Source organism: Trachypithecus francoisi, unplaced genomic scaffold, assembly GCF_009764315.1.
Source record: "Trachypithecus francoisi isolate TF-2019V2 unplaced genomic scaffold, Tfra_2.0 Lachesis_group3, whole genome shotgun sequence".
NCBI classification, from domain to species: Eukaryota; Metazoa; Chordata; class Mammalia; order Primates; family Cercopithecidae; genus Trachypithecus; species Trachypithecus francoisi.
The window spans coordinates 112,498,197-112,516,161 of NW_022681468.1; the positions used below are offsets into that span (position 1 = coordinate 112,498,197).

Here is a 17,965-nt window from a genome sequence, read left to right on the forward strand (position 1 = left end):
ACATCTATGTGCGAGTAACCTGATGCTTTTCTCTTGCAGCTTTTAGAATTATCAAATAACTTTTGACGGTTTGATTATGATGTACCTTGGAGAGGATCTTCGTGGTTGAATTTAAAATGGGGACCTTTAAGCTTCCTGAATCTGGATGTCCTTGTCTCTCCCAATACTTGGGAAGTTTTCAGCAATTATTTCATTAAATATGTTTTTTGTGCCTTTTTCCATCTCATCTCCCTCTAGCATACCTATAAAGCAAAAATGTGTCCACTTAATGATGTCTAATAAGTCTTACGGGTTTTTTCTTTCTTTTCTATTCTGGTATCTTTTTTTTTTTCCTCTGACTGGGTTATTTCAAAAGACCTGTCTTCAAGTTCAGAAATTCTTCTACTTGATCTAGTCTATTGTTGAAGCACTCAGTTGTATTTTTTTTTTCATTTTATTCATTGAATTCTTCAGCTCTGTGATTTCTGTTTGGTTCTTTTTTGTGATATCTCTTTGTTCAGCTTCTCTTTCATATCATGAATTTTCTTGATTTAATTAAATTGTTTGTGTTCTCTTGTATTTCACTGAGTCTCCTTAAGATCATTATTTTGAACTTCTCTTTAGACATTTTGTAAATATCCTTTTCTTTTGGGTACATTATTGGAGACTTACTGTATCCATTTGGAGGTATCATATTTCCTTGCTTTTTTATGTTTTTGTGTCTCTACATTGATATATGAACATCAGGTGGAATAGTCACTTTTACCTATTTCCTGTGTTTTCCATCCCTTCATTTTCAGTCTATGTTTATCTTTAATGATGTGGTAAATCATTTGCAGCCAGCCTATAGTTGGGTCCTTTTTAATCCATTCGACCACTCTAAATCTTTTAATTAGAGTATTTAATCCATTTACATTCAGAGTTATTATTGATAGTTTAGGACTTATTTCTGCCATAAGCTTCATATGGTGAGACCTTTTCCTATAGGTGGGTCCTAGGTTGTTGATTGGGTATGCTGTGTTGCCTTTGGTTCTGGGTGGACTTAGTAGCAAGGTCTCTGTACAGTTTCTTCAACTGTAATTCTCATTAGCAATCTCTGTGATTGCCTCAGTAGCCTAGGCTGCAGGAATTTGAAACAATCACAGACATTGTAGCCTAGGGGCAGTGGCACTGGGCTGGTTGTTGGGCCAGGTACATGTTTGTATAGAGGTCTGAGACACTATCTGGCAGACGCTCCAGGAAGGCAGCAGCCACAACCAGGCTGACTTCAAGGCTGGGTTCAGGCATGTGCAGGTGTGGCCAGCTATGTGGCTATGCAGTAGTCTTTCTGGGGAGGCAGGGCCATCACTGGTCCAGCTCTCATGCCAGATGCGGGCACAGCAGGCCAGCCAGCTGTTCGGTGGCTTCACCACAGTGCAGGTTTGCCTGTTCCATTGGTGGGTGGGATGCCACCTGAGTTCAGACACTGGCATCTCGGTAATTTTGTCTGGCCTGGGATCCAGCCAGCTACACTTAATAGTGATGCAAGCACCCATGTGAACATGGTGAAATGATGGCAGGGTCTCAGAGATGAAGAGAATCAGTTGCTACTGGCCCCCAGGGCAGGACATACTCTACCAGTGGGTCTGGTTCCAAGGTGATCTGTGCTGTGACAACTTAGATTACAGGGCTGGGGAGTGCTCAACATGGGATCCTACTCTGAGAGAGTTCAGGTTTACAAATTCCCAGCTACTCTCCAAAATAGATTTGGGTCCTGTGAGTACTGGGAGATTCTCCTGTAGCAAGATTTGCTGACATTTGTGGTGGCAATGAGGACTCCTGGGAATCTCCAGCTTACTTTTTCCCTGTAAGAAGTCCTCCCTGACCCTGAGCTAATCCCAGCAGGGAAGACAGTGTGGCAGAGGCAGGATACCTTACTCCCCTGTCTGTGGTGGTATCCTGGGCTTTCATGTTCCACAGGGATTTTGCTGCCCCTCTAGTATTCTCCAGTGTGCTTCATCAGTCACTACAGTCAAAATATCGTTGTTTGCTGGTTGTTTTGGTCACTTCTTGTTGGGGTGGAGGGGGACAACCACCAGGCAACTCTAATTGGTCATCTTGCTGACACCCCTTGACCACATTAATCTCTGAATTTTTTTTTTTTCTTGAGACAGAGTCTTCCTCTGTCGCCAGGCTGGAGTTCAGTGGCGCGATCTCAGCTCACTGAAACCTCCACCTCCCGGGTTCAAGCCATTCTCCTGCCTCAGCCTCCCGAGTAACTGGGATTATAGGCACAGGCCACCACACCCAGCTAATTTTTGTATTTTTATTAGAGATGGGGTTTCACCACGTTGGCCAGGATGGTCTAGATATTTTGACCTCATGATCCGCCCACCTCAGCCTCCCAAAATGCTGGGATCACAGGCATGAGCCACCACGCCCAGCCACCAGCCTTTTAGAATCTATGTATTCAAGGAAAAGTTTTAGCTTAGCACTTTCCTGGCCACCAGACCCTGACCACATATCTTGCCACCAGGATGTACCACAGATACCTCAGACTCCATAGTTCAAATCTTAATACATTATCTGTCCACCCAAAGCAAAGGAGCTCCTCTTCCTGTATCCTCTGACCTTATCAATGACAGCGATGTCCTATTAAGTTACTTAAGCTAGATCTCTCAGTCTTTTACCAAACCAATATCTAGTTAATCCTCCAGCACCTATTGATCCTGCCTTATAATTATTTCTCAAAACTCTTACCCTCACTCCATTGCTATTTCTTTACTTCAGGTGTTCAAGCTGTCTTGCAGCAGCCGATGGTGTATCTGTCTCTCTACCACCACCTTTTAAAATAAGTTCTTTTTTCTAATTATGAAATTACTATGTGCTCAATGACAAAAACAATTTGGAAAACACAGAAGAGTACAGTTTTTTGTTTTTTGTTTTTTTAACATACACAGACTATCTTTAATTCCACCACCGAAAGATAATTACTGGGTTTGTGTTTTTTAGTGAGTTATATATATGTATATATATATAATATATGTAGTTATTTTATTTAAATATAATACTTATATGTAGTTATTTTATTTAAATATAATACTTATAAATACTGTTTTATACTGTGCTTTTTTTATTTTATTTTTTTAGAGACAGGGTGTGTGTGCTGTCACCCAGGCTGGAGTGCAGTGGCATGATCATAGCTCACTGTAACTCAGCTCCTGGCCTCAAGCAGTCTTTCTGCCTCAACCTCCAGAGGAGCTGGGATTACAGGTGCAAGCCACCACACCCAACACATCATATACTTTTCTAAATTCACTTTTTCAAGTCAATAGAAACTTGCAAATTAATTTTTATTGGTTTTCCAAGTATTTCACTACTTAGGAATGATTTGCTTCAGGTAACCTATTATTACACATGTAAGTGTATTTTAGTTTTTTACTTTTTCATATAACACTGAAGAACATCTTTGTATGCTCCTCTTTTCCTTTTTTTCTGTTTTCATACAGTTGATTATTTTCTTATGATAGATGTTTAAAAGTAGAATTTCTGGGTCAAAGAATATACCTTAAGAATTTTGATCCATATTGCCAGATTGACCTACACAAAGAGTACCCATGAGTGTGTCCTTGTACCCTCAACCTAGACAATACTGGGTATCATCATTCTTTTTAAACCTTAGTCAAACTGAGAGATGAATATATTTAACTTTTTGGGGTTTTTTTTGAGATGGAGTCTCGCTCTGCTGCCCAGACTGGAGTGCAGTTGCTTGATCTCAGCTCACTGCACCCTCCTCCTCTCAGGTTCAAGTGATTCTCCTGCCTCAGCCTTCTGAGTAGCTGGGATTACAGGCATGTGCCACCTCGCCTGGCTAATTTTTGTACTATTTATTTATTTATTTATTTATTTATTTATTTATTAGTAGAGGCAGGGTTTCACCATGTTGGCCAGACTGGTATTGAACTCCTGAAGCATGTGCCACCTCGCCTGGCTAATTTTTATACTATTTATTTATTTATTTATTTATTTATTTATTTGTTAGTAGAGGCAGGGTTTCACCATGTTGGCCAGACTGGTATTGAACTCCTGACCTCTAGTGATCCACCTACCTTGGCCTTCCAAAGTGCTGGGATTACAGCCTTGAGCCACCACACCCAGCCAATATTTAACTTTTATATTGGTAGTGATGGGGAATATTTTTTAATGTTCACTGGCCATTTTTATAATTTTGTAAGTTGCTTCCTTATGTACTTAGCCCATTTTTCTACTATTGGAGGTGTTGAAATGTTTTAATTATAAAAATTCTTTACATATTCAAAACATTAACCCTTCATCTTATTATTGCAAATGCTTTTTCACCCTTAGTCATTATTGCCATTTTTAATATTTAAATTTTCCATTATTTTATTATGAAATATTGTCAACATACACAAAACAAAATTATAGTTATCTGTGTACCAACAATTGTTAACTGATAAGATTTTCCATATTTGTCTTAGGTTAAATCTTTTTTGTTGTTGTTAAGAAACCAACTGTTGCAGATACAACTGCCTCCCCCTCCCCTTCCCTATCCTTTCCCCTTACTCTCTCCCAAGTGGTAAATCGCTGTTAAGAGTTTGTGTATATCATTTCATGTATTTTTTATATGTGTGTATGTGTGTGTGTATCTATCTCCATAAGCAACATATTCTACTTTTAATGGTTTTTTACATTTACATAAATGCTATGATATTATTTTACCAATTGTTATTTTTATGCAATGAAATGTAACATGTTTTAACTCTTTTTATATTTATTTATGTTGATTCATATAGATTTAGCTAATTCATTTTAACTGCTCTTCAGATTCTATTGTGTGAATAAATTCCCAAATTTATCCATTTTCTACCTCAGGGCAATAGTTTATTCCTTTTGACTGTTTCAAGCAATGAGGTAGTAAATGTCTTTATAAAAGTATTTTTCTATACTTGTACAAAGTTTCTCAAGGGTATATACCTAAAGGAGTAATTTATGGATGATATACTAAATGCATGTTCAACTTCTATCAGAAAATACTGTTAAATATTTGCTGACAAAAATTTATACCAAATACCAAAAAAGTTGATACCTTAAAACCAAAATCTGACAAAGATATTCAACAAGTTAACACCAAATTGTTCTTTAAAGTAATTGTACAAATTTTAGTTCCCATCATCAAAAAAATTGCAGTTTCCATTTCCCCATATCCTTGCTAGTGTTTTTGTCAGTCTAATAGCTATGCAATGTTTCGTTTTTGTTGTCTTCATTTACCCTGACTTTATCACTAGTGAGGTTGAGCATTGTTTGTCAGTCATTGTATCAGTCTGGATTTAGTTGTAGAAAATGAAGCCATTGTAGCTATTTTAAGGAGAAAAGGATATAAAACAGAGAATTAGGTGTTTACAAAATCGTTGAAAGGACTGAAAGAGAAAATTCTATCAAATAAACTTAAGTAAACACATGAAGCTAATGACTACTATACTGAACAACGTAATTCTATGTTCTTAATTTTTTTCTAGTTTTAACAATTAGCAAAACAGGAGTGTTAAAAATCTCCAACTGTGACTATGGATCTGTCTCCATTTAATTCGTATGATTTTTGCTTTATGTATTTTGAAACTCTGTTAGACTGTTGTGTCTTTCAGATGGCCCTTTTATTATTATTCCTCTTTATTCGTGTTAAATACTCCTTGCTTTGAAGTCTAGTTTGTTTAATATTAATTTCTCACATAACTGTTTGGTCTTCTCCATCCTTGACAATTTTTTTTTCCTTTAAGCACTTTAAAGATATCATTCCATGATCTTCTGGCTTCCATCATTTCTTATGAGAAATCAGCTTTCATTTTTCCCCTGTAGGTTGTGTATTTTTTCTCCTCCACCTGCATTCAAGATTTTTTCTTTATATTTGAATTTCAGCAGTTTGACATAATCAGCTTCAGTGTAGTTCCCATTGTACTTATTCTGCTTGAGGTTTTCTGAGCTATTTGGATGGTAAATGATGTTATTCCACCAAAACAGAAATCTGCTGTCTTTAACTTTCCACAAAGAAAACTCTGGGTACAGATGGCTTTACTTCTAAATTCTACAAAGCACTTAAGGGAGAAATAACACCAATAATACACAAACTCGCTCAAAGGAGAGGTGGGAATACTTGCCAGCCTGTTTTATGATGCTGGTACAACCTTAATACCAAAATCTGACAAAGATATTCCAACAAAGAAAATTACAGATCACATTCCTCGTGAACATAAATGTAGTAATTGTTAACAAAATATTAGCAACTAAATTAAGCAATATATAAAAGGATCATGACGATATGAGATTTATTCTAGGAATGCAAGATTAGTTTTAACATTTAGAAATTGCCATATTAACTTCTCAAGGACCATGAAAGTTCATAGATTTTACCCTTTTTGCAGGCTAACAAGTTAGCCCACACAGTTTCATGGATGCTGGCAAAAGATACGTGACTCCTAGTCAGAGACAAGGGACCTCATTACTCACAGACAGCAAGCAATTTGAACTTTATGTTCTCATCAGTTTTTCTTACCCCCAGGTCCCACAGAAACAACACAGGGTGGGCCCACATGGATGTTGCATGTGCATTGAGTTTACATCACAGCTTAGGAAACCGCCACAATCTTAGGAAACCCCAGTCTTTAAAATAGGCTAAAAATAGACCTGTTCAACCTTTGCCTGGGAGGTAGACATTATCTTTACTCTACTGGACAGCCAACATACCTGACCTTTGCTCTAAAGGATGACATGACCATTTTCCAAGACCATTCCCTGTACAAACATTCTGGAAAACAGTCTAGAACAAAAGCTGTTAGTTCATCTGCTCACAAGACATGCAAAAATGTGAGACCTTTTGAGGATTATCTCCTGGCACTGACCTCAATAAAAGGAAACTATGATCATCTTAGTAGATGCAGAAAAAATGAAAAAAAAAAATGTGTCACCACTTCATGGTAATAAAATAAACAGCAAATTAGGAATAGATGGCAAAAACAGCTAAATCATACATAATAATAAACACTTTTCCTTTAAGATTAAGAATACGCAAAGACTGTTTACCCTCATCACTTCTATTCAGCACTGTATTGAAAGTTCTAGCTAGTTCAGTAAGAAGTGGAAAAAAAAAGGCATAAAGTTTGTAAAGGACAAAATAAAACTATTGTTATTTGCAGTCTCATGATTGCACATATAGAAAACTATGTAATCTACCAAGAAAAAAAAGACTAATAGAACTAATAAGTAAGATTTAAGCAAGGTTTGAATATACAAATATAACTTATGCAAAAATCAGTTGTATCACTATGTATAGCAGAAAATAGAAATCAAAATTTTAAAAACAATACCATTTATAAAAAGCATCAGAAAATATCAAATACCTCTGAGTAAATCTCATGAAAGTAAAGTAACACCTCTACAAAGCATTACTGAGAGAAACTGAAGACCTAAATAAATGGAGATATATGTAAATGGATCAGAAGACTCAATATTGCTAAAACATTATTTTTCCCCAAATTAATTTATAGACTCTATGTGATCCTAATCAAAATCCCAGCAGGCTGTAGAAATAAATTTACAAGTGAGCTCTAAGATGTCTATGGAAAAGGCTCTAACACAGCCAAAACAATTTTGAAAAAGAATAGTAAGTCAGAGGACTTGCCTGATTTGGGGACTTACTATAGAGTTATGCTAATCAAGACAGTCTGGTATTGGTATAAGATTGATCAATAGGTCAGAACAGAACTGAGTGCACAGAAATAGACACACACAAATACGGTCCAATTATTTGGGGTGGGGGAGCTGATTAGGCTTTGGGAAAAAATACACTATATTTTAGAGCAGTTTTTAAAGTTCACAGCAAAATTGAGTAGAAACTATAGAGTATTTCCATAAACCCCTGGCCACACACATGTACAGCCTCCAGTAGCCCTCATTAGAGTGGTACATTTGTTACCATCAGTGAACCTACATTGATGTCGTTATCACCCTAAAGTCCATAGTTTACATTAAGGTTTACTCTTGGTGTTAAATATCTTATGGATTTTGGCAAATGTATAATGACATGTATTCATCAGTACAGTATCATATAACCCCATCCATTCATTCCTCCTTTCCTCACAACCTCTAGCAACCTGTCATCAGTTGATTTCTGATCAAGGGATCAGATTAATTTAATAGGGAAAGGAAAGGTCTTTTAATGGATGGTACTAGAACAACTGGATATCCATATGGAAGAAAAGTAACCTCTTGTTATATACAAAATTAATTTGAGATGGATCATAGATCTAAACACAAAAGTTGTGACCATAAGACTTAATAGCTACTTAACACGTGGAAAGATACACAAATAGCTACTTAGCACATGGAAAGGTGTCCAGTATGTTAGTTATCAGGGAAATGCAAATTAAAACTATACCAAAGTACTATTTCAAATCCGATAAAATGACTAAAATAAAAAAAGACTGATGATACCAGGTGTTGGTAAGGATATAGAACAACTGGAGATCTGATACATTGTTTCTGGGAGAATGAAATGAAATGACCACTTCGAAGAACTCTTTAGCAATTTGTAAATTTAAACACATCTATTCTATGACTCAGCAATTCTACTGTTAGGTATTTACCCAATAGAAATGAAAACACATGTTCACAAAAAACTTTCCCATGGATTTTCATAACAGTCTTATTTATAATAACCAAAAACTGTAAATAACATATACATCCATCAACAAGAGAAGGAACAAACAAATCATAGCATACAGGTTGAGTATGCCTTATCTGAAATGCTTGAGACCAGAGTGTTTTGGATTTTGGATTTGGGTGGGGAGGGGATTTTGAGTATTTACGTTATACTTGCTAGTTGAACATCCCAAATCTGAAAATCCAAAATTTGAAATGCTCCAATGAGCGTTTCTCTTGAACATCATGTTGATACTCAGAAAGTTTTGGGTTTGGGAGGATTTTGTATTTTCAGGTTGGGCATACTCAACCTGTGTTCATACAGTGGGATACTAATCAACAATAAAAAGAAAGGAATTATTGTCCCATGCACCAACATGAATAAATTTCAAAAACATCATGCTTAGCCAGAGACAGATATAAAAGAGAACATTTGGAATGATTTCCTTTATATGGAGAGAGGAAAGGATTGGATAGAAAACAAGGGAACTTTCTGTTATGATGAGTATGTTCCATATCTCGTTTTTATTGATGGTTATTTAGATTTATGTAGTCTTCAAAACTTGTCAAACCAAACACTTAAGTTTTGTGCATTTATTATTTGGAATGTATCTTAAGAGAAAGCAGTTGATTATTAATCACAATGAAAGCAGAGAGAATGAACAAAGGTTATCACAAATGTGATTAGCAAGGAGACAAGAGATGTGAAGGATAGACAACAGAATTAAAATGTTGAATAATTGATCTTCTCAAATAAGGTAACAGGAGAAGTACAACAGAAAAAAAAAAAGCAAGAATAGAACACTTCTAAACTGAAGGAAAACATTCATTAGCCATTAGCCATATATGAAGGAACCAACTTTACTAGTGGGGTAGATATAAAGAGGCTGAGACTCAGGTCAGGCCTTGTTTCTAATATCACACAATAACTTAGCCTGATAGGATGTGACCTTGACCAAACTATAGCAGTAACAATTACAGTGGAAGCAAGAAGGATTTAGGACTATTTTAGAGGTAGAATTAGCTTCTATCTACCTCAGCCTTGGGCCTTGTCTACCTGATGAATTCATGTAAAAATATGAAGATGCCACGTCTTTTGAGAAGCTAACCCTGGCCCATTAAGCCAAAATTTGGCACTTCTGCTGTATGGTAGTAATATTTTGAACATACCTCTATTATAGAATTAATCATAGTAATGTGGAAATTATGTGTCAGCTATAATGTTAAGAGGTCCTTAAGGTTAGCATCAGCATCATACTTAGAACTAATTGAGTGGATGAATGCATGATTACAAATGGTTATCTTAAAATTTCTTGTAGTACTGTGAGATGAATAATGACATCCATTTGGATAAGAATAGTGGGAGAAGGAGATTTCAGAAGAGATAATGAGGTCTTATTTGAACATACAAATACAGGGGTGCCTTGGGACCCCCAAGGGAAAATATAAACTAGTACTTTTAAGACAGAAGTTCAGAAAAGAAGTAGGCCGGATGCCGTGGCTCATGCCTATAATCCCAGCACTTTGAATGGCTGAGGAGGGCAGCTCGCTTGGGTCCAGGAGTTCATGACCAGACTAGGCAACATGGCAAAACCCTGTCTCTACAAAAAAAAAAAAAAAAAAAAAAAAACTAGCCAGGCCTGATGGCATGCATCTGTAGTCCCAGCTACTCAGGAGGCTGAGGTGGGAGGACCCTTGAGTCCAGCAGTGAGCAATGATTGCATCACTATACTCCAGCCTGGGCAATAGAGTGAGACCCTGTCTTTAAAAGCAAAACAAAAGTAGGCCTTGAGATAGAATTGGGAATTGTTATTAACATATCGAGGATAGTTGAAACCATGGAACTGCATGAATTTACTAAATTTAGTTCAGGGATAGAACCCTAATAAGCAACATTTTGGTTGGAATGTGAGAGTGGATAGGTAGACATGGACAAAGAAACAATAATTAACTTTAGTTTTTTTTTTAATAGATTCAGGGGGTACATAATACAGGTTTGTTACGTGGATATATTACGTAATGGTGAAGTTTCGGCTTTTAGTGAACCCATCACCCAAATAGTGAAAAATTGTATACACATACACACACATATATATGTATATGTTTCTCAATATCCCTTTCTGTTTGTAAAGTTCAATGACAGAAAGCTGCAAAGGGACTCATTTTAAATTTCAAATGGCAAAGCAAATGGAGAGACCCATTTACTGTAGCATTTACAGCAGCATGTCTCTTTCCCAGGATGTGTGTTCCAAGAAGACTAGGAAGTTTTTTCTACATAAAGCTTTTCATCCTGGGTGTGGTAATAGTCTCAGCATTATAATTTCAACCTAATAGTTACAATGCAAAATATATGTTGCTTTTGACCCCAGTATTCATTAGAAAATTCCATATTCTTCGCTCAAAACTGTGAGGTTGACAAAATGAGTTTCTCTACACTGACCTTTTAGAGCCATTTAGTTTAAGCATCTTCTTAGCCAGTCATTTAAAGATTGTCCATGCAGTTTTCAAGACACAGGCAATTTAGAAAAACATTAGTGTGACTCATTAGTAGGCACCATAGATGGCCCAGTAACCATAGGAGATGATACTCAGAAAGGACCAACTACTCAACAGGTGGTTGTTTTAGTTTGCCCTCGCTTTACAATGCTTTTTATCTCTTCACTCATTTTGTAGTCTTTCTGCCTTTCAAGGTCAGTACAGGAAACCTAGCTAAGCCATTTTCATCTTGAGACTACATGGTTTTGAAGCTAGACCTCAGTAAGGACCCAAAAAATGCCACAGAAAAGCAGTGAATTCAGTGCAAAGGACCCTCTTATCAGGAGTCAGAAAACCATAGAATGTTCCAGCTGTCTTGCTTGAGCTTCTGCGTTGCCCTCCTTGAGCATCAGTCTCCTTGTCTATCAAATGGGGATAGTCATACCAACCTCCACATAGTGAACTGGGTTTTCTCATACCTTACTGGTGAGACTACAAATTGATTTAATGTTTCTTGAATATAATGTGGCTATCTATATCAAGAGCCCTAAAAATATGCATACCCTTTGACTCAGTAATTCCACTTGTGGAAAATAGTCTGAAATCTGGCAAGGATTTCTACTCAAAATGTTCAGCACAGCATGGTTTATAATAAGGAATATTGAAAACAACCAAAAGTTGCAAAAATATTCCACTGGTAGAATATTATTCATTCATTAAAAATGATGTTTATGTATCCAGTCAGACCTCTAGAACCTAGATCATTTTACAGGAAATAAATAGTTCAAAAAAATGTTTTGTGACACCACAGGGATATAATCAGTAAAATTCAACTTGTGGGAAAGTGTATAGGATGAACAACCAGGTTTCATCAACAAATACATACATTTTCAAAGGGGGTTTTAAAAGGTGGAGGGTAGCTAACAGATTAAAAAGAGACTTAAGTCATATTAACCAGTCACAATGTGTGGTTCTTGTTTGGATTCTAATTTTTAAAAAAAAAAAAAGACATTTATGGTACAGTTAGAAATTTGAACATCAGTTATTTGATGGTATTAAGGAATGGTGATTTTTAGATGTGATAATGATGTGGTTTTGTTTTTTTAAGTGATTTTATTTTTAGAGATAGAAATGGAAACATTTACAAAGGAAAAATATGCCTTGGATTTTCTTAAACTTTATGCAGGATGTGGACAGATGGGATTGTCCACACAGAGGGGATTGGCCATGGATTGATGGTAGTCAGGGCTGTGTGATGAATGCATGGGTATTTGTTATCCTCTTCTGCCAATTTTTTTTATGGTTTATGTTAACTTTTCAGTAATACAGTTTTTAAAGCTTTAAAATATAATGGTTAACCAAGATATTTTCATGACATAGAAGGGGCCTAAATTGTCATTGAATGAAATTCAGTATAATGTCAATCATGTGGAGAAAGAATCAAATAGAAAAACATGAAAGGAAAATTATCAAACTGGATTGTCTTTGAAAGGTGAAATTATGGCCAATTTTTCTACTTATTTTTCTGCTTTTCTTTACTATATAAATTTCTTTGATGAGCCTATGTTACCCTTATAATCAGAAAAAAACAAATTTTCACTCTGGTTAGAACTCTTTTAGAATCTTAGCTTGAAATAACATAAGTAAAACAGCATAGTAAAATGACTTGTGTACCTGGGAAGGTCAAGGTTTGAAGTAGATGCCGAGGTCTAAGTATAGTAATGCACTGCATAATGACTTTTCAGTCAACAACAGACCACATATACAATGGTGGTCCTGTAAGAATACAATACTGTATTTTTACTGTACCCTTTCTATGTTTAGATATACAAACACTTACCATTGTGTTACAGTTGCCTGCATTGTTCCCTGCAGTAACATACTGTATATGTTTGTAGCTTGGGAACAGTAGGCTATTCCATATAGCCTAGGTTAGGCTATACTATCTAAGTTTGTGTAAGTATACTCTATGATGTTTGCACAGTGACAAAGTTGCCTAATAATGCAGTTCTCAGAATGCGTCCCCATATGCCATTACAGCTCTGTTTCTTTCAATTCTACTTATCTCTACTTGGCTTTATTCTCTAAGCAGATGTTCTCCATGTAACAAGTTGACTACTGGCACCCCCACAGTTACACATTTTAGTTTAGATATCCCCAGTGGAAAGAGATTTTTCCTATGGTCATATATTAATCCCACAGAAGATGTTGAGTGGTCCTCCCTAGGTCATATACTCATCCTGGAACCAGTCATTATGGCCAAGCTGATGAGTACTTTGACTGTCCTGAAGCACATGCTCACTCCTGGATTAGCAAGAGGGTAGCATCTTTAACAAGGCCCCCAGGACCATATGGAATAGGAGAGGAGAATGTGCTGGGCAGATAAAAACCAAAGCTTTCACAGTCTGCTCCCTAATGGTGTTCTTGGGATGATTCATTGGGATGATTAAGATGAAAAACACTTTATTCTATTTTGTTTGCTCGTGTGTGTGTGCATGTGTGTATAGACAGGGTCTCACTATGTTTCTCAGGCCAGTCTCAAATTTCTGAGCTCAAACAGTTCTCCTGCCTAAGCCTCCTAAAGTGCAGGGATTACAGTTTTAAGCTACTGTACCCAGTCAAAACACTTGATTTTTTTTTCTTCAGATGGAGTCTCACTTTGTTGCCCAGGCTAGAGTGCAGTGGCATGATCTTGGCTTACTGCAACTTCGACTTCCTGGGTTGAAGCGATTCGCCTGCCTCAGCCTCCTGAGTAACTGGGACTACAGGTACCAGCCACCATGCCTGGCTAATTTTTGTATTTTTAGTAGAGACAGGGTTTCACCATATTGGCCAGGCTGGTCTGGAACTCCTGACCTCAAGTGATCCACCTGCTTCGGCCTCCTAAAGTCCTGGGATTACAGGTGTGATCCCCCATGTCTGGCTACAGACAAAACACTTTGTAAATCGAAGAGTTCTGCGCAAATGTACAAGCAAGTTTTTAAAAGTCTAATTTTGTTAAATCAGATTGTAATAAGATTCTCAGTGTGTATATATATCAGTCTATCAATTTCCTTTATTAGAAGAGGTCTGGTGGTCATCATTTCATATTTCCCAATTTTAAAACTGTAGGAGTGCTCAGTAGCCCAGGTAGATACATTTTCTAATGTAAAAGATGAAAGGAGGCATTATTTTGTACCTTCAAAGTAGTAAACTTAGAATGGCTTTAAACATGAATTATTCATCAGTTTCTCCTTCCTTTTACAAAAACCTGTGTTGTTAAATGAATAGTGGTGGGGCCTGTAGTGCGCTTACACACCAAAACCTCAGTTCCTTTGTGTATATCTCTGAAAGTTGACATGTTGATTTGCAGAACTGCTATATTTGCAGTCCTACCCTTCTCATACATGTCAGTGCAGTAGCATTGAATTCTAGGCCAAGGTTGATTTATCTACAAGGTCTTTTATAGTCTTAAAATATTCTTTTCAATGATTGCTGCTCTGTGGATTAATAAAAGAGTTACTATTGTCAGTCCAGTTTACAAACAGCTCTAGAAAACTGTTTTTTGTACTGAAAAGATGGAAATTATTTATTAAATGTTATTGTCAACCCTCAGGACTGGTACTTTTCAATAAAAGCAATTAGATTCTCACTGTTTGTTATGCTGTTAATGGTGATAAGAGTCTTTAAAAATAGGGAACCTACAACTGGCTTTAGAAGTTTAAGTTGTGGCCAGGCATGGTGAATTGTAGCACTTTGGGAGGCCGAGGCAGGAGGATCACTTCAGGCCAGAAGTTCAAGAAGAGCCTCGTCAATATAGCAAAACCCCATTTCTACAAATAAAAAATAAAAAATTAACTGGGTGTGGTGGTACACAGGTGTAGTCCCAACTACTTTCGAGACTGAGGCAGGAAGATCTCTTAAACCCAGGAGGTTAGAGTTGTAGTGAGCTATGATCATGCCTCTGCACTCCAGCCTGGGTGACAGAGTGAGACCCTGTCTCTAAAAAAAGAAAAAAAGTATAAGTTGTAACAAGAGTGTCTGGGTTGAATCATTGTACTGTATCTTCTAAATCCTTGCATTGGGGCTCCCTAGTAGTTTAAAAAGGAACACTTTTTAAGAGCATAAAGGTCATTATAAATGATTTCACTTGTTGTTAGACTCTTCAAACCAGTAAGAATGACTAGACAATCATTTTCATTCATTTTTTCTTGAAAAATAATATTCAAATAACCAAAAGAAAGAAGAGAGAAAAAAAATTCTTACAGAAAGAGCTGATTATTCAGGAGTAAATCTAAGGAAATTCTTACTTGAGATGCTTTACTCAAACTTGTGTTGTGTCTGCTTGTTTGAGGGGTCCAAGCCTGTGTATTGTAAGATTCATCACTGAAGGTGAAGATGTTGCTGGCCTATTCAGATTGATAACATGCATTTCTCCCCCACATCTAGCTACGTGGTGAACATGGGTCTGATTGACAAACTGTGTGCCTGCTTCCTCTCGGTGCAAGGCCCAGTGGATGAGAATCCCAAGATGGCCACATTTCTGCAGCATGCCACAGGACTCTTACATGCAATGTGCACATTGTGCTTTGCTGTCACTGGAAGGTAAGGCATCTACTTGATCTCAATCTAGACTCAACTTTTGGAACATCTCTTGAATTTTGCCCATTCTAGGGTCATTTCATAGGATTTCAAGTGGTCATCTTGGCCATCTTTCCTCTTTGTTCTTTCCCCATCATTGGCTTTCTATATTGAGATATATATTAATTTCTCATGTTTCTAGGCCACATACTCTTGCCAGTCTTTTTTTCTTGTTGGTGTCATAAATTTGACTGTCATTGCTGGAAGAGACCTAAGAAGTCATCCAGTCCCTCTTCCACTGAGATCCAGAGGAGTCCAGTGATTCTCCTTCAGTCATTGAAGGAAACAAAGCCTAGACCAGAACAAGCCAAGCCCTCAGCCCTACACAGCGTAGCCTGAAAAGTGCTCATTACTGTCATTCATGTGCTTTCCGTTATGGGCTCCTAGGTTTATTTATTTTCGCTCTGTCCCTTCTTCCAGAGTACTTCCATGAATAAGGGAAGGGAGCCATCTAAAACAATAGGTCCCTGAAGTCACACATGACCCATGGGCATTGTGAAAGCCAGCGTACCAGGGACTACTACTGGCCTGGTTGGCTATTTAGACTACCCCATCCCATCCTACCCCATCCCACCCTGTGGACTGTCCTCAAAAACAATAATTCTCTAGGAAGGACACAAGTAACCCTCTGGGTCTTCTTTTCTTCTCCCCAACCCATCCCTTACCAAGTAAGAATCGTTGATCATAGTGCCTCCATTTTTCTGATAGGAATATGACATATCCCTTAGGCATATTGAGGATATTCAATCAAATAATTTTCTTATAATTAATTCTAAACAGCACATATGTATTACCTATTTTTTAATTATGTGTTTTGTATTTTTAAGAATTTGTCAATTTGAAGCTTCTAAAGTCAAGCTTCTTAAGGAAATATTATCCATCTACATTCAATGTTCACAGAATACCAGTAACTATATTCAGAACATTTTAAGAGAGGGAAACTGTATTCTGAAATGAACATCCTCAACATTTTTTAGTTCATTATACATAGGACCCCTAAGCCCACCTATCCTTCCTTACTCTTACCCAGTCCCTCACCACCAGTCACATTCTAATAAAATTAAGGCTGTCTAGAGAAGTCAGCAAAGCCAAGCATGCCTGTATTCAGTGTTCCAAGTTAGTCTCTTCCCATCAAGAAATGTAGACCAAGCCTACCTTCAGTGAGAGCTCAGGAAGTGACTGTTTGTGGGTCTGTGACCTAAGTAGGATCCGGTAGTAGCATGCTACACAGAGGTTGGCATACCAAACACTGTCCATCTGGAACAGTGGCATCTGCCAGCTTGGAGGCCACCATGCTGCCCAGCTAGTTACGGTGCAATGGCCAGGCCCCTCCCTGGAGGTCTCCTCTCAGGCAGGAGACCTGTGCTGACCTTGTCTTTTCTTGAACACACAGCATTACATTACAAACCTGCCAGCATCTCAAGTCTGCGTCACCTGTATTTTCTTGAATCCAGATCAATATCACAAACATAAGCGTTTCCATATGTGATTGCTGTACAGTCTATGGGCTTCAGCTTTCACTTTCACACAGATTCAGTCACTTGAAATCTATGGAATTTAAAAGAAACCTAAAGGTCATTCACCGTCACTTGTTTTTTTTTTTTTTTTTTTTTTTTTGAGATGGAGTCTCGCTCTGTCGCCCAGGCTGGAGTGCAGTGGCCGGATCTCAGCTCACTGCAAGCTCCGCCTCCCAGGTTTACGCCATTCTCCTGCCTCAGCCTCCCGAGTAGCTGGGATTACAGGCGCCCGCCACCTTGCCCGGCTAGTTTTTTTTTTTTTGTATTTTTTCAGTAGAGATGGGGTTTCACCGTGTTCGCCAGGATGGTCTCGATCTCCTGACCTCGTGATCCGCCCGTCTCGGCCTCCCAAAGTGCTGGGATTACAGGCTTGAGCCACCGCGCCCGGCCCGTCACTTGTTTTTTGTAGGAAAAGCAACTGAGCCAAACTGACTTGAATCAGGACCTGAGATTTCTAGCTTGGTGCTCCTTCCGCTTGACTTTATGTGACTCAGGATGTAGGAGCATATATTTCATTTCTTTGAAAATTTTCTCAATTACATATGGAACATGGAAATAGGATCTTCTTCTCTTTAATGCACACAGTCATGCTCTTGTTCTCAAGACACTGAGTATCTGTCCTGTGCCAAACACCAAGTTAGGTAGGTAATAAAGATACTACCCTCAGGGAGCCAAGAGTCTAG

At 37.6% G+C, this 17,965-nt stretch overlaps 1 protein-coding gene across 8 annotated transcripts in view; it reads left to right on the forward strand.

Moving 5' to 3' along the window:
- Positions 1–17,965, forward strand: part of SCAPER (S-phase cyclin A associated protein in the ER) — a 589,310-nt gene that overhangs the window by 515,248 nt on the left and 56,097 nt on the right. For 7 of the 8 annotated variants that reach the window (XM_033189309.1, XM_033189313.1, XM_033189315.1 and 4 more), the window contains exon 27: positions 15,574–15,729. The exons of the other annotated variant lie outside the window; for it this stretch is intronic. In XM_033189309.1, the coding sequence (XP_033045200.1) occupies positions 15,574–15,729 (156 nt within the window). The remainder of the gene's footprint in view (positions 1–15,573; positions 15,730–17,965) is intronic. 8 annotated transcript variants of the gene reach the window in all.